Source organism: Hyperolius riggenbachi, chromosome 5 (genome assembly GCF_040937935.1).
Source record: "Hyperolius riggenbachi isolate aHypRig1 chromosome 5, aHypRig1.pri, whole genome shotgun sequence".
In the NCBI taxonomy this organism is placed as follows: Eukaryota; Metazoa; Chordata; class Amphibia; order Anura; family Hyperoliidae; genus Hyperolius; species Hyperolius riggenbachi.
Window position 1 is genome coordinate 83428688 of NC_090650.1, and position 27826 is coordinate 83456513.

Genomic DNA, 27826 nt, shown 5'->3' on the forward strand with positions numbered 1-27826 from the left:
GTTCTACTTATATAAAAGATGTAATGCACTGTCCATGTTATAATTCCTGTGAATTTTATAAAGGTAAGGCAGAGAATCTTATTCTAGACAGTTTCCATATCGGTTACCTTTGACCTCCTGACATATTTTCCTCCCTCACTCTTTTTTTCTCCTCTTGCTAATTGTTTATTCGTTACCCGCCCACCTCCCAGATTCTTCAGACACTCCCACTGAGGTCTACACTAGGAAGTGCACTGTCTTATGTCTTTAGAAGGAGGGGGAAATAAATGGAAGAAGAGGAATATGTTATAGATAAAAATGACCCCCTAGCATGCAACTGTTTGGCAATGGCAATTAAGAGACCAGTGCTCCTAAGGTATGTGATAACTCCAAATTATAACAGCAGAAAACATTTTGAAAATTTTGAATGCAGGATTAGCATCTTTTTCACTTAATACACTCAGACCAGTTGCTGTTGAAATTGATTTTATGGTGACAATCCCAATTTAAAGAGGATTGTAACACCCAAAAATAAAAAAATGTCAAAAATAGTTAGTGCCCCAAATATATATGTAAATCCCTTTTTTTCCTTAAATAGTGCCCTATGTGTCCTCCTCGTTTTTGTTGCTGATGTTGTTGTTTTGTTTTTTTTACCTGGCCTGGATGCCTTTACTTAACTGCAGGAACTGTGCAGTACCAGCGAGATTGAGGGATTTTTTTACTTAGCTACAGTATCAAGCTTATCTAAGCATGCAAATAACAAAAAGCTTCCTACGGAAAAGATAAGGACACTATGACCGGAAGACGGTAATTGAATCCCCCATAACCCTTTGAAAAGTTTATGCTGGGAATACACGGGTCGATCTGGCGGCCGATTAGCCGCCGGATCGACCCCAGCCACGTCCCCACTCGTCCGCGCGTGCACACGGAACGATTACCGCTCGTCCCCGCCGGCGCTTCCTTATCAGCGCTCGATTCCCTGCCATTGTCTGCCGGCGGGGATCGAGCGGGCACGGGTCGAGCGGCTTGATCAGGCCAGCTGAATATTATCAGCTGGCCGGATCAGCTGGTCGATACACGGTACAGAAACGTACCGTGTATCCCCCCAGCATTACACAGTAATGTACGCCTGTTGTCCAGGGGATGTTTGCTGGGGGAGGGACAGGAAGCATTGGCAGTAGGGAGGGAAAATTAACACGGAGCAGGGTTGAAAAAAAAATCAGTGGTGATGTCACTTTTGGCATCACAGAGCGACAGTAAAAATGGAAACCAGCAGACACGTTATTTACTTTTTTTTCATATCACATTTCTCCTAAATCTGACAGTGAACACTAAACAACAGGATATGTATGCTAATTAAGCAAAATCACACTTAAAGTGTACCTGAGATGGGCTTAGTACCTGTATTTAGACTTACCTTTAACCCCATGAGGTCTGTGAGCTCCCTCGCCATCCAGTGGCTTAGCTAGACATCATGGGGCCCCATAGCAAAACTTTCATGGGGCCCTCAGATGTAGGCACTCTTAAGCAATGCGACCTGCCCCTCCCCTACGGATATGGGTTAATTGGGCAATTTACATTCCCATGCAATCAGCACTGCACATAGTTCATGGGCACTGAGACAACATCAGAAAGTGGTAAAACACAAGAAAGTTAATGGTGAATACATCAAGTACCACGTGGGCCCCCTATGCTCCAGGGCTCCATAGCAGCTGCTATGGCTATTACTACGTCCCTGTCGCCATCCTCTCCGGCCACTCTGTTCAGTAGATATCCCTCCTGGTGTCCTGGCCAGTAGTGGGCTTCTGCGCATGCGCGTCATAGAACACTCCCAGGTGTAGGAGCATGATGGGGGGCTGCAGGAGCGCGATGGGGGTATGCGCGTGGCCAGACCGAACGGAGCGGCCAGAGAAGACGGCAAGGGAGCCCACAGACTTTATGGGGCTGGAGAAATACCCAGGTAAGTATGAATACAAGACCCCATCTCAGGTTCCCTTTAATGAAAGTCTATGGCAACAGTGAACACATAAGGGATCTATTCCTGCCACACACTGAAAATAGATTTTTTTTTATAGATTTCAGATTCAAATCCATAGAAAAAAAATCTATGGAATTGCCGCAGCAGGACCAGCTGATGGGCCCCTCAGGTCCCCCCATATAATAGTACTCCCAGGCCTGGATTTACATCACAGGAGCCTATAGGCACAGATGTCCTGGCACCTAAGACTTTGTCCTCCCTGAACCTACAAACCCCTGCCAAACCGCACCGAAAATGTGCTGGCTGGCCCATCTGTCACTTCTACCCTCAGTGTTAAAGAGACTCTGAAGTCTTTTTATTTAAAAAATATGTTTAATATGTTATCCCTAACTAAACCGCCGCATTCTCGATGCTGTAAACTAAATCCCCCCAAACTCCCAGGGGGGCAATCCGGGCAGCGCTTCCATGTGAGGCAGGGCTATGAGCCGCAGCCCTGCCTCACGTGCGTCTGTCAGCGGCGGATCTCCACCTCTCCCCGCCCCTCTCAGTCTTTCTTCGCTGAGAAGGGCGGGGGAGAGGCGGAGATCCGCCGCTGACAGACGTGTGTGAGGCAGGGCTGCAGCTCATAGACCTGCCTCACCCGGAAGCGCTTAGGGTGGCAAAATCCACGACCAAGAAAGTTGTGGATTTTGTGGGGGAGAGGTAGGGGGAAGTTAGGGGGGATTTTGATAATTTAGAGCGGCGGGAATGCAGCGGTTTAGTTAGGGATAACATATTAAACATATTTATGAAATAAAAAGATTTTTTTTTAGAGACTTCAGAGTCTCTTTAATCTATTTCGGTTCCTGGATGTAGTTTCTACGTCCAGGAACCATGCGCGCTAACGCGCGCTCCCGCGGCCGATCGCGCGCGTGCATGCGCACTCCCGGCCGCGGATTCGGTAGCCACGGAGTCAATGTATCGGGCTATGGTGCCCGATCACTGATCCCTCTCCCCCGCTGAAAAAGCGACAGCTTCTCTCGGAAGCTGTGCTTTTTCTGGCTGTTCCCTCCCTGATGCGTCACTCTAAGCGTGTGCTACGCTTAGAGTGACGTCATGTAAACAAACTCATGGCCAAAAAGTAATACTACACCTGAAAAAAAAAAAAATTAACACACATTTACATTATAAATCTATTGTTTACCTCCCACCCTCCCAAAACTACTCAAATAAAATGTTTACTATAAAAAAAAAAAACATTACAATGAAAAAAAACAACAACATGTAAATATTTACCCAAGGGTCTAAACTTTTTAAATATCAATGTAAAGATGAAATATTTCTATATTTTTTTATTTTAAACTTGTAAATAGTGATAGATGCAAAGTGGAAAAAATGCACCTTTATTTCCAAATAAAATATTGTCGCCATACATTGTGATAGGGACATAATTTTAACGGTGTAATAGCCGGGACATATGGGCAAATACAATACGTGAGTTTTAATTATGGAGGCATGTATTATTTTAAAACTATAATGGCTGAAAACTGAGAAATAATGAATTTTTCCATTTTTTTCTTATTCTTCCTGTTAAAATGCATTTACAGTAAAGTGGCTCTTAGCAAAATGTACCCCCCAAAGAAAGCCTAATTGGTGGCGGAAAAAACAAGATATAGATCAGTGCATTGTGATAAGTAGTGATAAAGTAATAGGCTAATGAATGGGAGGTGAACATTTCTCACGTGAAAACGACGGAACGCGAATGGGTTAAGTAAGTGGTGCCCCAGACTGAAGTTAGATCTTGTCAGTGGAATGCTGAGACCCGGGTGAATAACCTCTTATTTAAGCTCTGCTTGGGACTCTGAATAGGAAAAGAGGGAGGCACCAGGGGAGGGGAGTGAGCTGCCTTTCCATCATCAGGCGCCTGTAGTGCCTTATGGTAAATCCGGCCCTAAGTACTCCCCTGGGGCCCTGCAGAGTGTTAGCAGAGGAGTGCACTCACCTATCTGCCAGCACGCTCCCTCCTTTGTCCTCCATTCCTGCAGCGGGGCACCTGTTCTCTGTGACCCTGCGGCATGTATGTACTCACGTAACACACAGGTGGGTAATGGAGAAGTGGGGGTCAGCAGGGATGGCGACAAAGGAGCACAGGAGGCAGCAGATAGGTGACAGTTCTCTGCATCAAAACGGGCCCCCGGGAGCACTATTAAAACTTGGGGGTAGACCTGCGGGACATCAGCAGCTGTTGATGTACTACTGCTACGGTTGGCCAGTAATCTATTGAAATAACAATCGGGCGTCCATTTTGGGGCATCGTTCTCCAGCAGAATCGATTAGTGTATGGGCACTTTAAGACAAATAAGAGAAACTATGAGTTGACTCAAAAATAAATCATGAGTTAACACAACTATGGTGAAATAAATAATGATGGGATAAGACAGGCCAGGAGAGATGAATCAAGATACAAACAGAACGGGAGAGACAATCCATAAGTTTTAGAGTCAACGCCATGAGTGCATGATCATCATAGGAGACTTAATTACCTAATCAAATCAAATCATGTGCCCCTATGAATGGGGAGAATTTCTGCAGACAAAAAATAATCATCTTTGGTTTACAAATACGTATTCTTCACCACAGCCTAGTACATTGGACACGCTATGCTCTGATACTGTTATACCTGTATTCTGGTGGTCTGACACCATGATCTTTCCAATGCCAATCTGTGTTCTCTGCAAATCCACTATACTGCCTGTCCCCCCATCAATACTTTATTCACACTTCTTTGATCTGCTACTCATGTCTGATGGTTGTTCTCAAACTTGTAACTGTTGTGGATTGTAGGTAGGAAGCAGGACTCCCCGGCATGAGGAAGGGTATTTACAGCAGCTGAGAAAAAAAGCCAGCGGTATAGTCTAGCCCAGTGATGGCTAAACTTGGCACTCCAGCTGTGGTGGAACTACAAGTCCCATGAGACACTGCAATACTCTAACAGCTCTAACTAAGCATAACTCAGGGACTGGGAGGCAGAGTCATGATGGGATTTGCAGTTTTGTCACAGCTGGGGCTTGATTCACTAAACCGTGATAAGACAAATATCACACCTTGTCAAAGATATCACATGTTTTCAAAGATATCACACGTTATCAAAGTTATCACATGTTATCTAGGTTATCACACGTTATAAAAGTTAACACGCCTTATCAGAGTAGCACAGCGAGCGCTACGAACTTATGCCTGCTAATTGGCAATGGCACTCGTACTGCGCTGAACGCCTGCGGGTTCGTACTGCTCGCTATGCTACTCTGATAAGGCGTGTTAACTTTGATAACGTGTGATATCTTTGATAAGGTGTGATATTTGTCTTATTACGGTTTAGTGAATCAAGCCCCTGAAGTGCAAAGGTTAGCCATCACTGGTCTAGGTAAGTCTAGTGAGGGCAGAATTTGGCAATACAGTGAAAGGTGCAGTTTGTAACAAAGAAGGGGACATAGAAGAACAGATTGGCAAAGGACATCTATAGCAATTCATACATTTTCGCCAGATTATATGATAAAACAGATCCATCTGTGTTGCTCACAAACAGATTCCGACTTGCACAATCTTTTAGGATACAAAACAGAAATAGTTCAGAGGTGCCTCTGAGCAGTTGCCTTGGCTACTGAGATATACTCTGGACAAAATAACCTGTATGTGTACCATTCGGAAGGTCTACAAGAAATAAGTTCTCCTTTTGCAGTTTGTGAACAGTAGATGGCACTGTAGACAATATAATGGTGCTACATTTTATTTTACTCACTTGTGACCATGGCTACCTGTCATTTTTGTTTAAATACTTTTTCATTTTTTTATTCTCATTTTTTGTACTCTTGTTTACAGAACAAGCTTTGATCTACAAGGCTATTAGGAAAAAATGGCATAACCGTTCACTATAATACTTAGTTTTTAAAATGAGTGTGCTTTAAAATGTAAGTGAGTTTATACTTAATTTGGTATTAAAAGTACACCTGAACTGAACGGTGTCACTGCTCTCACAACACAGTCCCTTGCGCATACTGTGCTACACAGCAAGCGCAGTATGTACTGAGAACTGGCACTGATCCGGAAGTACTTACGGGGTCAGAGCCATTGTACACAAGCCAGCATTTTCAAATTAGACTTTCAAGAAAAAGTATGTGAACAACAGATTATATCAAGAACAGAATGGCTTAAACAGAAGAAAATTTGCCTTCTGGAGGGCCCAGTCAGAGTTCTGACCTCAACCTGATTGAAATGCTGTGGCACAACCTCAAGAAAGAGATTTACACCAGACAACTCAAGAATATTTCCAAATGAGAACAAGAAGACCAAGAGCATCAGCACTTGCGTAATGTAAAAAACTTAAAAAAATTTACTTCAACATCTTCTTAAAGGAATACTGTAGGGGGGTCGGGGGAAAATGAGTTGAATTTACTAGGGGCTTCTAATGGTCCCCCGCAGACATCCTGTGCCTGCACAGCCACTCACCGATGCTCCGGCCCCGCCTCCGGTTCACTTCTGGAATTAACCACTGCGCCTGCGTTGCCGTGTCCTCGATCCCGCTGATCAGTATGGTCTGTGGCTGCGCAGTACGCTCCTGGTGACAGCAGCGGACTCGAGGACACTGCAACGCAGGCGCAGTGGTTTTCAGACTTTAAAGTCTGAAATTCCAGAAGTGAACCGGAGGCGGGGCCGGAGCATCAGTGAGTGGCTGCGCAGGCACAGGATGTCTGCGGGGGACCATGAGAAGCCCCGGGTAAGTTCAACTCATTTTCCCCCGACCCCCTACAGTATCCCTTTAAAACCAGGCAAACATAAAATGAATGACAAAAATACTTATCACAGCACAAGGCATGCAGCATAATGATGGAGGCCAGCAGGAGGTGCGGAGGATCACGGCCGTAGATCGTTTTGCCCCGCCATAGGGGCTTTATCAAGACCTTGTACCCCTCTCCGCCCCCCTGTCCGCTGATATACCCCATGCTTCTCCTCCTATCTAGGTGCACAGCCAATCACCGCAAAATACATGGCAGGAGCTCACCTGTATTCAATCGTCCCATCTCGCCATCCGTGACGTCATTTCTGCGCTCCACCACAGTGGTACGCGTTACTTACGCCTTCCACTAATGGGTTCATTAATGCCTACATTTACATGCGACGAAAAGCGTTCAAGCGCTCCCAGAAACCTGGACTCCAATGACCCCTAGTGGTCATATCCCCCCCCCCCCCCCCCCCTCATACATTACCTGCTCCGCCGGCGCGACTCCCCAGGTCTCCGCTGTCTTCTTCTCCGCTCTGGTCTCCGGGTCCGGCATGCTTCACTTCTTCCTGTCTGGGGGAAGTTTAAACAGTAGAACGCCTTCTACTGTTTAAACTTCCTGCCGGGACAGGAAGAAGTGAAGCATGCCGGACTCGGAGACCAAACCAGAGCGGAGACCTGGGGAGTCGCGCCGGCGGAGCAGGTAATGTATTGCAGCTGTATTGCGTCGGTCGTCGGTCACTCGAACGCCGCTAGCGACGCGCTCCCTACCCGCGGGCGATCGGCGGTAATTTCCCGCACGGAGCGATCGACGGGATTACGTCCCGAAATAGATCGAAATTTAGCGTGTAGCGTGAATGATGTGACAGCAGATTCGATCCCAGTGATCGATACTGCTGTCGATCGGCTTGGAATCGGCCTAGTGTATGGCCAGCTTAAGTGTTCATTTACAACCAGGAAGAGGATGGAGGGGTGGGGGTGTTATACTGTGCTTACAAAGCATGGGGGGGGGGGGGTTAGTAACACATGATTAAAACATAGCACAATACAGAGATCAAGAATTTAAAACGGGGGGAAAATACACTGTAGATGGTTTACTAACACTATAGGCACAAAATAAAGGTTTTACTATATGTGCACAAGTATATTTACATTACTGATCAGAGCCAGATTGTTTGCTGTTCATGTTTTGGAAAATGATAAATATCTCTCTATCATATTTATTATATTCACATATACAGTGGTGTGAAAAACTATTTGCCCCCTTCCTGATTTCTCATTCTTTTGCACGTTTGTCACACTTAAATGTTTCTGCTCATCAAAAACCGTTAACTATTAGTGAAAGATAACATAATTGAACACAAAATGCAGTTTTAAATGATGGTTTTTATTATTTAGTGAGAAAAAGAACTCCAAATCTACATGGCCCTGTGTGAAAAAGTTATTGCCCCCCTTGCTAAAAAATAACTTAACTGTGGTTTATCACACCTGAGTTCAATTTCTGTAGTCACCCCCAGGCCTGATTACTGCCACGCCTGTTTCAATCAAGAAATCACTTAAATAGGAGCTATCTGACACAGAGAAGTAGACCAAAAGCACCTCAAAAGCTAGACATCATGCCAAGATTCGAATAAATTCAGAAACAAATGAGAACAAAAGTACTGTCATTGAGATCTATCAGTCTGGTAAAGGTTATAAAGCCATTTCTAAAGCTTTGGGACTCCAGCGAACCACAGTGAGAGCCATTATCCACAAATGGCAAAAACATGGAACAGTGAAGAACCTTCCCAGGAGTGGCCGGCCGACCAAAATTACCCCAAGAGCGCAGAGAAAAGTCATCCGAGAGTCCACAAAAGACCCCAGGACAACATCTAAAGAACTGCAGGCCTCACTTGCCTCAATTAAGGTCAGTGTTCATGACTCCACTATAAGAAAGAGACTGGGCAAAAATGGCCTGCATGGCAGATATCCAAGGCGCAAACCACTTTTAAGCAAAAAGAACATTAAGGCTCGTCTCAATTTTGCTAAAAAACATCTCAAGACTTTAGGGAAAAACATCTCAAGACTTTTGGGAAAATACCTTGTGGACCGACAAGACAAAAGTTGAACTTTTTGGAAGGTGCGTGTCCCATTACATCTGGCGTAGAAGTAACACAGCATTTCAGCAAAAGAACATCATACCAACAGTAAAATATGGTGGTGGTAGTGTGATGATCTGTGGTTGTTTTGCTGCTTCAGGACCTGGAAGGCTTGCTGTGATAGATGGAACCATGAATTCTACGGTCTACCAAAAAATCCTGAAGGAGAATGTCCAGCCATCTGTTCGTCAACTCAAGCTGAAGCGATCTTGGGTGCTCCAGCAGGACAATGACGCAAAGCACACCAGCAAATCCATCTCTGAATGGCTCAAGAAAAACAAAGTGAAGACTTTGGAGTGGCCTAGTCAAAGTCCTGACCTGAATCCTATTGAGATATTGTGGCATGACCTTAAAAAGGCGGTTCATGCTAGAAAACCCTCAACCCTCAGCTGAATTACAACAATTCTGCAAAGATGAGTGGGCCAAATTCCTCCAGAGCGCTGTAAAAGACTCGTTGCAAGTTATCGCAAATGCTTGATTGCAGTTATTGCTGCTAAGGGTGGCCCAACCAGTTATTAGGTTCAGGGGGCAATTTCTTTTTCACACAGGGCCATGTAGGTTTTGAGTTTTTTTTCTCACTAAATAATAAAAACCATCATTTAAAACTGCATTTTGTGTTCAATTATGTTATCTTTGACTAATAGTTAACGGTTTTTGATGAGCAGAAACATTTAAGTGTGACAAACATGCAAAAGAATAAGAAATCAGGAAGGGGGCAAATAGTTTTTCACACCACTGTAATTAGGCAGTAGGCACATGGTTCTATGCTGGAGCTTCTATAGGGTTTACATAAACCACAAGTTTGCACCATACCCCTCTGTAAACCTATCATTTTGATGGCAACCATAACAGTGCTTTTAGCGCGTTTTTAATATCTCTAAACCCATGATTACAGCATGGTTGTTACAGGCCAGTGACTCAATACAAACTGAAGCCATAGGATGAACAAATCACTATGTTTTTGCCGTGACAGGGTAATTCAGTTCGTAATGATGGGTAATGGACCTTGAAGGCACTTAGTTCCTGGCCTTCACTGTAAACATTTCTGGTTTTGAACGTCTAGACAATATCTAGACGTTATCCACACTCCGCCTTGTCACATGACCAACTTTCCGTCAGGGCATTCCATTACCAGCTGCTCTGATTAGGTCCTGGCTGAAGCTATGGGCTCTCTGGCTGCTAACAGAGGTCCAGTGCCAATACCTTTCTAAGTGTGCATAGAAGCCTGACATTTACATTGAGTGAATGAACATTAACCTGGGACAGGGACCTTGCCAAGAGTACAATCATTTACTCTCATGCTGTAAAGAATGATTGCAGTAGCTATACTGACAGGTGCATTAACGGTGTACATGAATTTCGGGCGCCATGGAAAATCTGGCGCAGAACAGTGCTGATAGTAGATTATCTGTAAATTTACTGATACTCTACTAATTAAGTGTTAACTTTCATTAGTAAAATATTGATAATTGTTACCAATATTTTCCTGTAGCTGAACCTAACCCTAGCCCCCCGGTGGTGCCTAACTCTAAGACCCCCCCCCATGGTAGTGCCTAACCCTAAGACCCCCCCTCACAAACCCCCTTTCTTATGCCTAGCCCTAACCGCACCCCCTTCCTGACACCTAACCTTAACCGTCCCTCCTGCGCCAAAAGCAATAATGACCGGACAATGCCTGGTGCCTGAATGCCCCCTTTGTCACCGGCATCAAAACAGAGAAGAACCACTCAAAAAAAGATAACAATCGGGTGCCGGCTTGCCAATATTTTCAATTGAAGTCTATGGATGCGCCCCATTTGTCCAGAAGCCGCATGCTCCTCATTTTGTCTGATACCGCATTTGGTAGTATATACTGACAGCTAGGCTACCACTTCTTCCTTGGACGACAGAACTCACATGAATTAAAATGTAATATCGTCTATAGGTGGGTACATTACATTATTACCATACCTTCCGTGAAGCACTCTTCTGGCTCCATAAACTCTTCAGCTGAGTCCGGAAGCTGCTCAATAAGTTCCCGGGATTTCCTCAGATCCACCGTGCTGCACTCTGAAACGCTGTCATCTGTTTTCTGCAAGAAATGATGTGAATATAAGTCACTTGTGTAAGTATGAATGATACAACTTACAGCTTGCTGAACTAACGGACTGTACACTCAGCAATCTAATCATCATACAGTTTGTGATTCTGACTTCCAAGAACTGGTATTCATAATTCTTACATGTTCCATATTTTGCTATTGTAAACAGAGAATGATGTTTCTATTATCGTATACAATAGGAACAGAGGCGACAAAAGGATAAGAAATATATGTATATATTAAAATAATAAAAACAAGGGGAAGTAACACTTATCTCCCCATTGAAAAGTCAGTGCCACACTTGCTAGGAGTTCATAAACAGCTGCTCCTGTTTTGTATTGCCTGATGAAGTGGGCTTTGACTCACGAAATGTGTTGTAACTTTTAAAATGCATAATTAACTTTTTTGATGACAGTATCTTGCTGACTCTTCAATGGGGAGGCAAGTGTTACTTCCCCTTGTTTTTATCATTATAATATATATACATATATATTTTATCCTTTTGGCACCTCTGTTCCTATTGTATACAATACAGAAAAAAGAGCTGTGTTTAACTGTTTAAATGTTGTTCTACTACAATTTTTTTTTTGTGCTAGTAGATTTTATGCTGTGAATAATGTTTTAGAGCAAACAAGAAATGCTGAGTTTCATAGCACTTTAAAGTGCCACTGAAGCAAAAAAACTAAAACAAAACATGATATAATGAACTGTATGTGTAGTACCGATAAATAACAGAACATGAGTAGCAAAGAAAACAGCACTGTAGCTGACCCAAGTTGGGTTGGGAAGCTCAGAGAAGCTCTTTTGTATAGATAACAACTGCAGTTTCTTAACTCTTCCTGTACTGGAAACGATATGAAACTTTTTCTTAGCTTTACTACACATACAAATCATTATATCTTAAGTTTATTTTCACTTCAGATTCTCTTTAAGGGCTGTACAATGAATCACTTATTGACAACCAAATCACACACTGATTCTTAATATTTGACTTTAGAAAAGGTTGGTCAGAAATAAAAATCCAAGCACAGACATTTCTAAGCATTACCTTTCAAAAGCTGGGACTGTCCCTGGAAATCAGACAAGCACGGGTATGCTGCTGCATATTACACTATGCTCTGATGCTGTAAAGGGGAACATGTGCTTCCTATTTATAATCCGCTAACTTGGGCCAGGCTGCCCAACATAAGAAGCAGGGTACTATTGTCACACAGCAACCCTGCTGTATTTCCTATTTGGCTGCACGTTTGCTATTTGTAAACTATAGTTTATTTTAAGGTAACAGAGGAAGTGAGGATTAAAATTACTGTGTCACTTAATATTAGAATAGGAATGTTCCATTCGCTCCAAGGTTCATCTCAAAGTACTTCTGTGTTTTCATGACCTAAATACACTTCTACAGTATGTCTGTGTCTGTAATGGTGATGCAGCTGCAGTATTGTCTGTGTCTGTAATGGTTATGCAGCTACAGTATTGTCTGTGTCTGTAATGGTGATGCAGCTGCAGTATGTCTGTGTCTGTAATGGTTATGCAGCTACAGTATTGTCTGTGTCTGTAATGGTGATGCAGCTACAGTATTGTCTGTGTCTGTAATGGTTATGCAGCTACAGTATTGTCTGTGTCTGTAATGGTGATGCAGCTGCAGTATGTCTGTGTCTGTAATGGTTATGCAGCTACAGTATTGTCTGTGTCTGTAATGGTGATGCAGCTACAGTATTCTCACTCATGTCCTGCCCACTGCAACTACCTGGCCTGTACCCAGCGCTCACATGGCTTCCTGTACCAATTAACACTCACATGGCACCCACTATTGTTTATCAACATCTGCTACTGATTCAGCACCCAATACTGCTTAGGGCTCTTTCACATTAGACAACGCGTGCAGGAGCCGTTCTCCTGCACGCGTTGTCTGCCTGCGGCGTGTAGTCGGGTATCTGCGATGCGACGCAATCAGCGGCGGTAGCTGGTAATTAAACTCGACGGAAAACAACACAACACAACCGACAACACAACCATTCTCCCTACCTCCCAGGCCCGACAACACAACCATTCTCCCTACCTCCCAGGCCCGCTGTCTGGGTGTCACCTTGGACTCTGACCTCTCCTTCATCCCACACATCCAAAACATCACCAGAGCCTGCAATTTCCACCTCCGTAATATCTCCAAGATCCGCCCCTTCTTAACCCCGGACACGACCAAACTGCTCATCCATGCCCTCATCATCTTCCGCCTTGATTACTGTAACTCCCTCCTTTCTGGCCTCCCCCTGTAACGCACTGCCCCCCTTCAATCAGTGATGAACGCGGCTGCAAAACTCATCCATTCTTCGCACCGCTCTGCATCCACATCTCCCCTTTGTGAATCCCTGCACTGGCTCCCTATCCGTTTCAGGATAAGTTTCAAGATTCTATGCCTGGCGTATAAATCTGTGCACAAAACCTGCCCTACCTACATCTCGGAGCTTGTTCACAAGTATACACCAGGTCGCCCCCTCCGTTCCTCCAACGACCTTCGCCTCACCACCCCACGCATTTCACACTCCCATGCCCGCCTGCAGGATTTCTCAAGAGCTGCCCCCACCCTCTGGAATGCCCTTCCACCACCCATCAGACTTGCTCCCTCTTTCAACACATTCAAGCAAGCCCTCAAAACCCACCTCTTTATGATGGCCTACCCACCTCCTACCACACAGTAACTCTCTAAGGAACATTTAACAGCCCCCCCCCCTAGTGTTTCCACCCCTCCCTTTAGATTGTAAGCCTCTGGCAGGGTCCTCCACTCCCTAGTGTAATCTACAGGATCATGTGCTCCTGTCCTATGACAGCCTGTACTTGTATTACTGGGCCTACCTAACCAGCCCATATTGCATGATCATGTATTTTGTACAATTTGTATGTATAACTTTGTTCTATGTGTATAACCCTATGTATGTCATCCTTGTATCATTGTATATATTTATTGTCCAGCGCTGCGTAATATGTTGGCGCTTTATAAATACAATAAATAATAATAATAAAACGGCGGCTCGCGGGTGCGTTGGATGAAAAACTGCGCCCGGGTGCGTCGGAACCGCAATGCATCGAAACGCAGCGTCGGGTGTGAAAGGTAAAATGAAAGTCTATGGACTTTCATCTTACCTTGGTTAATGCAAACGGCTGCCGTTTGCGTTAACGCACAAAATCTGCCCTAATGTGAAAGGGCCCTTAGCACCTACTGCAAATAAACACCCAATACAAACTGGACCTTGGTACCCATTGCAGCTTGACACAGACTGTACTTTGGCATCTCGGCACCCACTGCAACTTAGCACAAACTGGACCTTCGCATCTTACCACCCACTGCATCTGGGCACCCACTGCACCTTGGCACTTACTGCAGTTTTGCACCTACTAATGCTTAACAGCCACTACATATTGGCAACCACTTCTTCTGCTTGGGTGCTGACAGAGGTCCCAGTAATGAAAGGTGAGGCCATGCCTCCACTGGGGGCTCCACTGTGCCCACTCTAATAGTGGGCACCTATGACTGCTGATTTAGAGGTGGTGGCGCCAAAAGACTTAGTTGGAAGGACATACAAAATCTGCCTGATATTGCTATAAAGGTGTGTGTGTGTGTGTGTGGGGGGGGGGGGTAAGTCTGCCTAATTCTTTCTGGAGAGGGGGTATTACATACACAACTTAACAAGATCAATTAGGGCCCCTTTTTCAAATTTGAGCACCACCCCCTTGAGGATCCTCTGCATGGCCCTGCCTCCTGCCTGGTTGAGAAAGCCTGAGCAGATGGAAGTATGCAGCAAAATTTTTCCTGTATCCATAGCTAAATGCAAACCCCCAGGATGGCACCCAATTTGTCAGTTTTCAATTTAGTTTTGTGTTTTCTAGCTTAGCAACCAGCGTACCTCGTGGACTCCCAAGCACAAACAAATCATTTGTCTGGTCTGAGGCAAACCCCTCGGTCTTTTAACCTTGAGGGCAAACATACCAGCATTAAGAGCAGGTTTAAAGGGACACTGTAGGGGGTCGGAGGAAAATGAGTTGAACTTACCCGGTGCTTCTTATGGTCCCCGCAGACATCCTGTGCCCGTGCAGCCACTCACCGATGCTCTGGCCCCGCCTCCGGTTCACTTCTGGAATTTCAGACTTTAAAGTCTGAAAACCACTGCGCCTGTGTTACCATGTCCTCGATCCCGCTGATGTCACCAGGAGCATACTGAGCAGGCCCAGTATGGTCTGTGTGTGCGCAGTACGCTCCTGGTGACATCAGCGGGATTGAGGACATGGCAACGCAGGCGCAGTGGTTTTCAGACTTTAAAGTCGGAAATTCCAGAAGTGAACCAGAGGCGGGGCCGGAGCATCGGTGAGTGGCTGCGCGGGCACAGGATGTCTGCGGGGGACCATTAGAAGCCCCATGTAACTTCAACTCATTTTCCCCCGACCCCCCTACAGTATCCATTTAAATCAGAAATACAGTGTGAAAGGAACCTTAGCCCTGCTCAGTAATTCTCATTTACCAACTGTGGAGCAGGTCAGCAGTCAGGCAGAAAGTTGTGTGTATGAGTCGTGGATTTCTGTCCAGTACATCCCTGACATCCATTTAGTTGTGCTGCAGCCACTAGGGGGAGCTTTCCTGTATAAGAGTATGCAGATTCTCACATCTAAAGGGAAGCAGAAAAGCCTCATAAAATGTCTCCTTCCCCTGCTCTGCCAGGGTGTCGGACCAGTTCAGGGTGAGAAGCAGGACTGTGTGAGAAGCTCTCTCTATTGGCTGCTTGGCTCTCCCTATTGGCTGTTTGTTGATGATGTTACCGCATGGAGAGAGCATGGAGAAAGTAAGTTATCAGCTGGTCAGAGATGGAGACAAATACCCAACACTTTTGATTGATTTACCAAATGCATTAATCTTTGAGAATTGCAGTTTCTTAACATTTTTGAGGTATCAACTGCACAAGTCAGTAATTTACCACACTAGTCAGTAATTTTAATCTTCAGTAATAGATTCAGTAAATTGGCATTTGGCAAGGTGATCAGTAAAATCAGCTGTTTTCAGCATCACCAAATGCGGTAACGCTTACTGAACTGAGGCTACTGTTTTAGATTTTGGCCCCTTATGTCATTGAGTTTGACACCCCTGCCTTATGCTAGGTACACACCATACAATTTTCTGGCAGATTGATTATTTTTGAGGACTGCTTTCTATATGTTTTGAGATTGATTATTTCCAACAGGTTCAATCTAACTTTCGATAGATTTTTCGAATTTCCGATCTTTTTTTATTTTATTTATTTTTTTGTATCGATTTTCATAGAACTGAATGAAAATTTATAAAAAAAACTATTTAAAAAAGATCGGAAATTCGAAAAATGTATTGAAATTCAGATCAGGCATGTTGGAAATAATCTGCCAGAAAATTGTATGGTGTGTACCTGGCATTAGACACTAATGGCATAATTTACATTTGTAATCTGATCAGGAATACCACTAATCAAACTATGCTTAAAGAGAAACCGTAACCATTAATTGAACTTCATCCCAATCAGTAGCTGATATCCCCTTTCCCATGCAAAATCTTTTCCTTTTCTCAAACAGATCATCGGGGGGGGGGGGGGGGGCTGATTTTGTGGTGAAACCCCTCCCACAAATGATGACAGCACCTCACAGCAGTGAGGTCATGACATCACACTGTGGGAGCCTTGCTCCATTGTGGGAAATAACAGCTGTTTCCAACTGCCAAAAAAAGCAAGCAGCATCTCCTTCCAGTGACATCACCTGCCAGCAGTGAAAATGTCATCATGTGATAAATGTCAGAATGTAAATCAGGGAGAGGAAAGCTTTTACAATGAGCAAAGAATGACTTAATCATTAATACACAATTATTGTAAAAATTAAGTACATTTTTTATAACATTATTTTCACTGGAGTTCCTCTTTAAGTAATTACAATATAAGATAATAAATATTAAGAGACAGTATACAAAAGATGGATTAGCCTGGAAGCACTACCATAGGACACATCCTTTTCTCTTCTCCTTGGTAGATAGTAGTACAGTATGATTTGTGAATGAAAGGCATGAAGGAAAATACGCAATCCCGCCTAGAGCCAGCCTCACATCACTGCTCTAATAACTGCACAGTCATGTCTTGTATCAACATACAAATCACGTATTACACGGTAAGATTTAATAAAGGGGGGGAAACAGATGCAGCACAGAGATAGATGGCAGCAGGAACTGACTGTCTGAACAGGAATGATGTTGTGACATATGAAAACATATGGAGGTGGAGGCAGAGGGCAAACTCTGCATATTGCAAGTCTGTGTTTAATGGCAAAGTGATATGGCTGGGATTCAGTGTTACTGACATTATTACTTGTGAATAATGTCCTTCCTAGATGAAAAAATGATGCTGATAACAAGCCCAAACTCTATGACGCTTATACGTGATATCAATACAGAGTACCATCGGATGTTTGCCCTGCCAGTTATAATAAGCTCCTCCCCTGTGAACTGGTAAAGGTAAACCCCTTACCAGTTCATGTCTACAAATGGAATGCACATCTCTAGTTTCAGCAATGGGAGCATCGATGGATAACAGTGAATATGAATAGGTCTATATGATTACCATTGGGTAGCATGGGCGTAATTAGAAATCACTGGGCCCCCCTACAAAACTTTGGATGCCCCCATCCTCATCCTCATTTGCCCAAGAAAACTGAGAACTAATGTTAAGTGTTTTCCCCATGCAGATAAAAACAGCACAAAGCAAGCATTTTCTCTATCAATTACATTAACTTCTGTGATAAAACGCGCATGTTTTCACACATACAGACACACATGGTGTGCAGAAAATTCATACAGAAAACGAACAGACAAGTGTGCTCCCAGCCTCAGCTTATTACAGCTTATTACACTCACTCTGTCCATCTCTGATGGAGCAGAACTGGCTCTGCAGACTCCTCCAGCCTCACTACAGTACCAGGGCCGGATTTCTGGCAAGGTCACATAGGCCATGGCCTAGGGCACCAGAAGTTTAGGGGCGGCTCGGTGAGGGGCAGGAAAGCTGTTCTATGCAGTCATCCCTATCTACAAGAACAGCTTTAACATTTGAACTCTCTGTCCTATACTTGTGCCGTCCCTGCAAGACCTGTAAGCTCTATCCTGCAGATATACATCAGTCTAACTCTCATGGTGACGCAATGGGTCCATCATTAATGAGATGGCAAACATAACATTACATTTCAAATCATAACTTCTAATCTATACACGTATTACTAAAATAGCTATTGTCTGTGACACCAATGATGGAAAGTAAGGCGAATTCTCATTGGGGCGCACAGAGATAACAACCATACAGATGGTATAGTTGGCCTTGGGCGGTAAAAAGTACAAATCCGGCCCTATACAGTACACAGCACTTGGGAGAAGCAGGAATTTACTACTACCAGATAATGGGGTGTAGTGGTTAGCTCTCTCGCCTTGCAGCGCTGGGTCCCTGGTTCGAATCCCAGCCAGGGCATTATCTGCAAAGAGTTTGTATGTTCTCTCCGTGTCTGCGTGGGTTTCCTCCGGGCACTCCGGTTTCCTCCCACATTCCAAAAACATACAGATAAGTTAATTGGCACCCCTAAAATTGGCCCTAGACTACAGTACTTACACTACATAATATAGACATATGACTATGGTAGGGATTAGATTGTGAGCTCCTTTGAGGGACAGTTAGTGACAATATATATACACTGTACAGCGCTGCATAATATGTCGGCGCTATATAAATACATAATAATAAAATAATAAAATAAATAATGGGGCCCGATAATCAAACTTTCATGGGGCCCTCAGGTGTCTTTAGTAATGCCACTTGCTCCTACCCTATGGATATAAGTTAACTGGGTAATTAACATTCTCATGCACCCAACACTACACATAGATCATGGGCACTGAGACAAATGAATACATGAAATACCCACGCCCCCCCCCCCCCCCCGTTGCTAAAGGGCCCCATATGGCTGCTATGGCTGCAGTGGCTATTGCTACGCCCCTGACTACTTCCTGTCCTTTTGCCCTTATTACCTGTCCTGTCCTTAAGCTCACCTACAAGACCCTCTCCCCCCCCTTTTCTGGTATTGTCTTCTGGTCAGCCGGGTCGGGACTTACTGCGCAGGCACCAGCTGGACTGTGCGCATCCTATAGTGGCTGGGAGCACACTGCGCATGTGGATGATGTCACTGGGTCATCCGAAGTTTTTGAGCTCTGGTATCCTTTAACTTAGAGGCAGACCATATACACTATTTGTTATACACTAAAAATAAATGTGAAATGTAGATGTTGACTTGATTTAAATACCACATTACTTTTAAGCCTATCACCGATATTGTGAAGGTGAAACAAAACATTGAACCAGATCAGTCATTTTATATAAATTATATGAGATATGTAAAATTATAGGATTGAAGCAGGTGTACTGGACTGTGGGGAGACATAATTATGCACTTACAGTGAATTAGTCTGCTTAGAAGGATTTACAGATACTTGAAACACTGCCATGATTAACTGAGATCTGTTCATCTACACAGATTTACTAAGGTTTGTTGCTCTAAAGAGATTTGCTGAGATGTGATAAGGGGCCCATACACTGGTCAATTTCAGCATTCGATCGATCAATTTGATTGAATCAATCAATCGCAAATCGATGCACGATCGAACGGCCGATCGATCGATTTGAGGCCGATTTCATCTATCTGACTGGATGGAAAATCTAGGTCGATCTGCTGCTGATGGTCCATAGAGTTGCATTGGATCTAATGGAAATCTGTTCCTAGTGTGTGGCCCACATCAGATAGATACCGGTCAGATTCAACCTGACAGGCATTTGGCAGAAATCTATCTGATGGTCGAATCTGCTGCAAATCTATCAATGTATGGCCACGTACACTCTGTAGGCATTCACTGAGGTTTGAGTCTGTACAGACATCCACTGAGATATGGCACTTTAGAGACCTTTGCAGAGACTTGGCACTCTAAAGACATCCACTGAGATATGGCACTTTAGAGACCTTTGCAGAGACTTGGCACTCTAAAGACATCCACTGAGATGTGGCACTTTAGAGACCTTTACTGAGAAGTGGCACTCAACAGACATCCACTGGAATGAGCATTTGGCACTTAAAGAGAAACCGTGACCAAGAATTGAACTTCATCCCAATCAGTAGCTGATACCCCCTTTCCCATGAGAAATCTTTTCCTTTTCACAAACGGATCATTAGGGGGCTCTTTATGGCTGATATTGTGGTGAATCCCCTCCCACCATGGTCCTGGCAGTTCCCTGTCTGTGAACCTCATTGCATTGTGGGAAATAACAGCCGTTTACAGCTGGGTCCAACTGCCAAAAAAGCAAGCAGCATCTCCTTCCACTGACATCACCTGCCAGCAGTAAATCAGGGAGAGGAAAGATGTTACAATGGGTAAACACTGACTAAATAATTTATACATAATTATTGTAAAATTAAAGCACTTTTTATTACATTAGCTCCTCTGGGGTACTCTACAGACAACCACTGAGATGTGGCACTTTAGAAGCATTTACTGAAACGTGGTACCCTATAGACACCAACTGACATGTGGCACTTTCAAAGCATTTACTGAGATGAGGCCCTCTACAGACATCCACTGGAATGATCATGTGGCACTTAAGAGACAGTTACTGAGATGTGGTACTCTACAGATATCCACTGAGATGTGAAACGTTAGAGACATTTAGCGCTTGCTTCTCTAAAGTGTGATAACTGCTATCATAGTATTTATCACGCGAGCTGGCGCGCACAAAGGGTAGCACATGAACAGCGTTACTTCGCGTGATAAGCGAAGGTTTGCGCGCGTTCACTTGTGCTTTTTGCGCTGTGATAGCAGTTATCAGACTTTAGAGAATCGAGCCCTTAGAGCACTCACTATGCAATGTCGCAATATAGGAATCTGCAAGCCATTTTTTTGCCGTAAGCCTCTGGGTGCCTAAATTTAGATTCAGAGCCGTGAAAAAAAAGGAGGGTAAAGGTGGCCACTAACGGTCCAATTGTTAGCGGAAAATCGTTCGAGCAATCAGAAATTCTGATCAGAAGTGAAATATTGTAATACATCGTTCACTACAGCATCAACGAACCAATCTTTGCTTCCTATCTATCACAACCAACAAGAAAATCCAAATTTTGGTTCAACGAAAATTCATTCGGGCGTCATTTTTTTCACTCAGTCATAATCGATTGTGTCCACCAATGGAGATTATTTACAACCAATCCAATAAGAATTTCTGATCGCTCGAATGATTTTTCGCTAGAAATTGGACTGCTAGTGGCCACCTTTAGATTAAGGAGGGGAATTAGCAGCCACTAGCGGGGGTTAGGGTTAGGCACCACCGGGGGGGGGAGGTGTTAGGGTTAGGCACCACCAGGGGTAGGTGTTAGGGTTATTCCCCTTTTACACTTACTCAGTTATGACTGAAAGAAAACTGATTTTCAAAGAAATGCCCATGTTTTCCTATGGCACAGTTCCCACTATACATGTTTTAACTGTAATCTTTTTCACAATGCACTGTTATGGAAAACCCACGTACCGATGCAGACTAATGCAGAATGACGCATACCAACTGATTAAGTGTAAAAGGACCCTTAGGCACCAGTAGAGGGAGGGTTCTGTATATAAGTAGGGTTAGGTTTAGCAATAGTAAAATATTGGTACAATATACTGATATTCTACTATGGAAACTTAGAGTAGAATATCCCTAATTTTAACACTTTTTTTCTGCACGCCTTTTTTCATGTATGCTTCACTGAGATGTGACCCTTAAAGGGACGCTGTAGGGGGGGTCGGGGGAAAATGAGTTGAAGTTACCCGGGGCTTCTAATGGTCCCCCGCAGACATCCTGTGCCCGCGCAGCCACTCACCAATGCTCTGGCCCCGCCTCCGGTTCACTTCTGGAATTTCAGACTTTAAAGTCTGAAAACCACTGTGCCTGCGTTGTCGTGTCCTCGCTCCCGCTGATGTCACCAGGAGCCTACTGCACAGGCCCAGTATGGTCTGTGCCTGCGCCGTGTGCTCCTGGTGACATCAGCGGAAGCAAGGACACGGCAATGCAGTCGCAGTGGTTTTCAGACTTTAAAGTCTGAAATTCCAGAAGTGAACTGGAGGCGGGGCGAGTGGCTGCGCGGGCACAGGATGCCTGTGGGGGATCATTAGAAGCCCCGGGTAACTTCAACTCATTTTCCCCCGACCCCCTACAGTGTCCCTTTAACCTCCCTGGCGGTAAGCCCGTGCTGAGCACGGGCTATGCCGCCGGGAGGCACCGCTCAGGCCCCGCTGGGCCGATTTGCATAATTTTTTTTTTGCTACACGCAGCTAGCACTTTGCTAGCTGCGTGTAGCATCTGATCGCCGCCGCTACCCGCCGATCCGCCGCAATTCCTCTCGCCGCGGCCGCCCCCCCCCCCCCTAGACCCCGTGCGCTGCCTGGCCAATCAGTGCCAGGCAGCGCTATGGGGCAGATCGGAGTCCCCTCTGACGTCACGACGTCGGTGACGTCATCCCGCCCGTCGCCATGGCGACGGGGGAAGCCCTCCAGGAGATCCCGTTCTTTGAACGGGATCTCCTGATCTCCGATCGCCGGAGGCGATCGGAGGGGCTGGGGGGATGCCGCTGAGCAGCGGCTATCATGTAGCGAGACTTTGTCTCGCTACATGAAAAAAAAAAAAAAAATTAAAAAAAAAGATTTGCTGCCCCCTGGCGGATTTTTTGCAAACCGCCAGGGGGGTTAAGAGACAGTGGGCCATATGCAATTCACCTTTTCACCTGAGTTTTCTCCTGGGTGATATTTTTAAATTTGTTAATAAAATGCATTTTAAGCCATCAGAAAGCAAGAAAATACTCAGAATAATTTTGATAGTAATTTTTCATTTACTTTTTGGTACTTTTTTAGTTGAAAAGTGCTGGAAAGTTATTTTAAATCAAAGATGAAAAATTATCTCCTAGGAGAAAACTTGGGTGAAAAAGTGAATTGCATATGGGCCAGTGGCCCAAATGCAATTAACTTTTTCTCCTGAGTTTTCTCCTAGGTGGTATATTTAAACTTGCCAATAAAATTACTTTTTAGCCACCAGAAAGCACGAAAATACTTAAAATTATTTTGATAGTACTTTTTCATTTACTTTTTTGGTACGTTTTTAGTTGAAAAGTACTGGAAAGTTATTTTAAAAAGAAGATGAAAAATTATCTCCTAGGAGAAAACTCAGGAGAAAAAGGGAATTGCATATGGCCAGTGGCCCATATGAGTTTTCTCCTAGGTGATATTTTCACAACTTGAAAATAAAATGCCTTTCAAACCTCCAGCAAGCAAATACTAAAAATAATTTTGACAACACTTTTTCACCTACTTTTTGGTACTTTTTCCATTGCAAAGTGCTAAAAGGTTATTTTAAATCAAAGATGAAAAATTATCTTCAAGGTGAAAACTCAGGAGGAAAAGTGAATTGCATATGGGCCAGTTACTGAAATGCGGTACTCTACCAACATCCATGGGATGTGGCACTTTAGAGACATTTGCTGAGATGTAGCACTCCACAGGCATACTCTGGGACATGGAATTTTATCAACATTTTTTGAGATGTGGTACTTTACACACAGCCACTGGGATGCGGCACTTTATAGACATTTATTGAGATGTTCCACTCTACAGATTTACACTGTGATGTGGTTCTTTACAGATATCCATAGAGCTTTGGTACCCTAACGCAGGGGTTTTCAATCCTTTCACTAATTGTACCACTTTTATCACCTGAACATTTTTAAGTACCACCCATGCGCGTGTGCAGTAGGCATACTGATAAGGAGATCTTCGGGGGGTTATATCGCTGGATCCCCTCGAAAGAAGGGGGAAGCCTCTTTAGCATTCAGGGCCTCCCCACACCCTCAGGTCCCCGCTGTGCTTCCCTGCAGAATAGTTCAGTCAGGCCTCAGATCAGCAAGTGAACTTTGTGGAGGCAAGATAGAACCAGAACAAGTGGCAGGCAAACCTTGTGCGTACCACCTGGCCAACAGCAAAGTACCACTGGTGGTACGCGTACCACAGGTTGAAAAGCCCTGCTCTAACGCATGCAGCTCTAGCAATCCAAGCTGGCACTTCTTGCATTTTGCATGTTACACTAGCAATGCATGGGTTACTTAGGTAAACTGCAGAAATAGTGCTACGTAACTGTGACATGAGTACTGGAAAAATTGCTGTATGTTGAATGTGCACGGTAATTTTACTGCCATTTGCTGACTATATTTCATTGACTGATATTTGCTGCTTTACAAAGGTGTGACTAGACGTTTAGACTTGTGCTGGCAGAACATATTAGGGCCTTGCTGTGCAGTCTGACCTGCAGTCCAGTGCTGGTAGGCATAGTGTACATCCATTCTTTCTCTTCAGCAGCATGTAAGTAGAATTGCACTTACGCAAGACGGACACAGTTACAGCAATTTCCATTATTCTGGGCATAGTTATCATTATTATATTACTTAAAGGATACCTTAGTCCTGAATGGATTCTGTAATTGACGTCCTATGTGTGATTGGGGAGGTGCACACAGGCTTACCGCACCTACAGTGGCCCGGCGTCTATCTCCGTTCATCTGTAACTGACCCATTCCAAAGCCCTGGTCAGTGGAGGCGCAGTATGTCCGCGGTAGTACGCGCGCACTCCGCGTGAAGACATAGCCGGTGTGCGCGTGGTCACCAGGTGTCCATGGGGACATACTGCGCATTCGCATAGCTCCAACTAGGTCTTCCCGCGGGAGTGCGCACCTGCTCCCATGGACGTACTGCACCTGCACCGATCCCGATGTCCAGGGCTTTGGAACAGGCCGGTTACAGATGAATGGAGACAGGGGCTGGGCCACGGGAGGTGAGGTAAGCCTATATATGCGCACCTCCCCATACACACACAGGGCACACAGGGCGTCAATAACAAAATCCATTTAGGACTAAGGTATCCTTTAAAGAGAAACCGTGAACAAGAATTGAACGTCATCCCAATCAGTAGCTGATACCCCTGTTTACATGAGAAATCTACTCCTTTTCAGAAACGGATCATCTGTATGGTTGATATTGTGGTGAAACCCCTCCCACGGGAAACTGTGAGGACCATGGTTCTGGCAGTTTCCTGTCTGTGAACCTCGTTGCATTGTGGGAAATAGCTGTTTACAGCTGTTTCCAACTGCCGAAAAAATCAAGCAGCAGCTTCTTCCAGTGATATCACCTGCAGCAAAAATGTCACCATGTAATAAATGTCAGAATGTAAATCAGGGAGAGGAAAGCTTTTACAATGGGCAAACACTGACTAAATCATTTATACATAATTATTGTAAAAATGAAGCCTTTTTTTATTACATTATTTTCACTAGAGTTCCTCTTTAAGTATAGGAATAGTCAAGGAGATGCAAAATAATTTCAAGTGGATGCAGGATTATGCAAATGTTGTGCAAATTATGCAGATATATGCATCTTGTATATGGACCAATCGAATTTTACCTCAGCAGGATTTGATTGGTTCATTTTCAAGCTGCATACATTTGCATACAATATATGCATAATGCTGCATTAACTCGAAATTACAGTATTTGCATCTCATTGACCGGTATGCACACCATGAATTAGAAGCACCTTTCTAGAAAACGACCTTGAGAGAACACCTTATAGCACCTTATACTGTTGTCAATGATACAGAATTGAAACATAGTGGACATACCTTTTTCACTACATCATCAGACTGGTTAGAGCCATTATCAGCCAAGGGCAGCAGTAAGCAAAGACACAAAACACAATTTATTACATCTCTTATTTCAAGGCAAAAAATAAAAGAAGTACATTGTACAATCATCACATTTATTTTTCACCATGCGTTGATAATTTACCTCTGAAACAGAGGCGCAACTACAAATCATGGGGACCATAGCTCCCAACTGTCCCTCTTTCGGAGCCCTGACCCTCTGTCCCTCTTCACCCCTCATTTGTCCCTCTTTCAGGACATTGTCTATGTAAATATATATATATATATATATACACATATATATATATATATATATATATATATATCTACTAAAATGTGTCTGATTGACTCTAAACTTTATTCCCATCCTTTAAATTGATATATTACTAATTTTAAAATGTTACTATGAAGGAAAATGAATCAGGGTAGAAAGGACCAGTGTGGTTTTAACTATAAAACAACATATTTTTCTTATAAAATATTTATGGTTTGTGTGACTAGGGGTGTGGCGGGGGTGTGATCTGGGGTGTGGCATAGGCGTGGCTTAATTATCCCTCTTTCTCATCTCAGAAAGTTGGGAGGTATGATGGGGACCCCCAGTGAAGCTATTATGGGGCCCCACAATATTCACACCCCTTCTCTTGCCTACCTCTTGTAACCCTTACAGCCTGGGGGGCCACGTTCCAAGGGTCCTAAAACAAGTGTGGATACAAAAAACACCTGATCTGAAGGACGGACCCCTTCATTGGAGGCACAGCCGGGACAACATCCTCCAGCACCCAAGGCTGAGACACTAAAGTGCTCCCCTCCATCCCTCCCACCCCAGCCGTCACACACTGATTGCTATTAGACTAAGAGGCTCCCCAGGGCCCCCAACACCTTAATTTCTAGTTATCTGTCTTGTGTCACTGCCATGTATCCCCTTTTCTTATTTCTCTCTGCTTTAAACACAATAGGGGAGTGATAGCGGAGTGAGTTATACGACCCCCTCCTACACTGCGCCCTTAGGCTTGAGCCTCTCCTGCCTTTGCCTCAGCCCGGCCATGATTGGAGGGAAATAAGTTGTAGTTGGTGCCCCCTTACAGCTCTAGGAGCCCCCTCCCCTGTAGTTATGCCCCTGATAACAAGTTAGGCAGGAATTATTGAATGCTTCTACTTGAAGATACATAAAACGTATTTGAAAAGAAAGAGGAATAAACAGACACAGTTCCTTCAGTGAATCCTGTATGAAGTCACCATGCGATGCGGAGAATGAGTGGCACAGACAAGTAGGTGATGGAAGGGGACCTATCAACACTGTCAAAAGACTTCAGCACTGCACTCACATCCCACACTAACATCTCTAATGGAGCAGATTACAAAGTGTTGGAATGGAGAAACATGAGCCGCAGCAAGGAAGCTGCCAGGCAGGTGTGTTGAAAGAAATCCACAATGCATTACAGGTAATCTACTAAAAACAGACCCAGGAGGTGACAAAGAATGAAGCCACTTTAACAACATGTCTTCATTTCCGCCAGCACTACTGACAGATTTCTACGTCTCTGGTTTTCGCTGCGCATTCCTCTGAACACATCTACTGACAATTCCAACCCACTGTGCTGCTAAACATTCCATAGCAGAACAACGCTGATTACAGCTAGAGGACTGGCTACGCATTTAAGTGGAACTATCATTAAATCACGCTTCACGTGAATCAACAAAGACGAATGCTTGCATCACCGAATCACAATACGAATTTGAGCAAAAAAAAGTAACTCTGTCTTACTAAAAAGAAATTGGCCCGAAGCTTTCACCTCCTTTTTGTGCCCAGGCATAAGAGAGGAAGCCAAGGACATCGCTCTTACCTATGGATAGCGCCAACAACCCCCCATCCCCTGAATATAACCCAAAGTTTAAAGTACACCTGTAACAAAAAAAAACCAACACCTATGGGGTACTTACCTCGGGAGGGGGAAACCTCAGAATCCTAAACAGGCTTCCCCCATCCTCTGTATCCTCGGGGATCCAGGGCTGGCTTCCAGCCCCCCCCCCCCCCCCCCCCCCCCCCCCTCCCCCGGAAAATTCCCCCAACATGCGCCGACAAGCACTATGCAGGCGCAGCAGCAATGTT

The 27826-nt window shown here is 44.3% G+C and overlaps 1 protein-coding gene across 1 annotated transcript in view; it reads right to left on the reverse strand.

Annotated features, from left to right (window-relative positions):
* LOC137518281 (sodium channel protein type 5 subunit alpha-like) overlaps positions 1-27826 on the reverse strand; it is a 455983-nt gene that overhangs the window by 158550 nt on the left and 269607 nt on the right. Inside the window, exon 17 of the mRNA XM_068235926.1 lies at positions 10802-10922. Coding sequence (XP_068092027.1) covers positions 10802-10922 — 121 coding nt within the window. The remainder of the gene's footprint in view (positions 1-10801; positions 10923-27826) is intronic.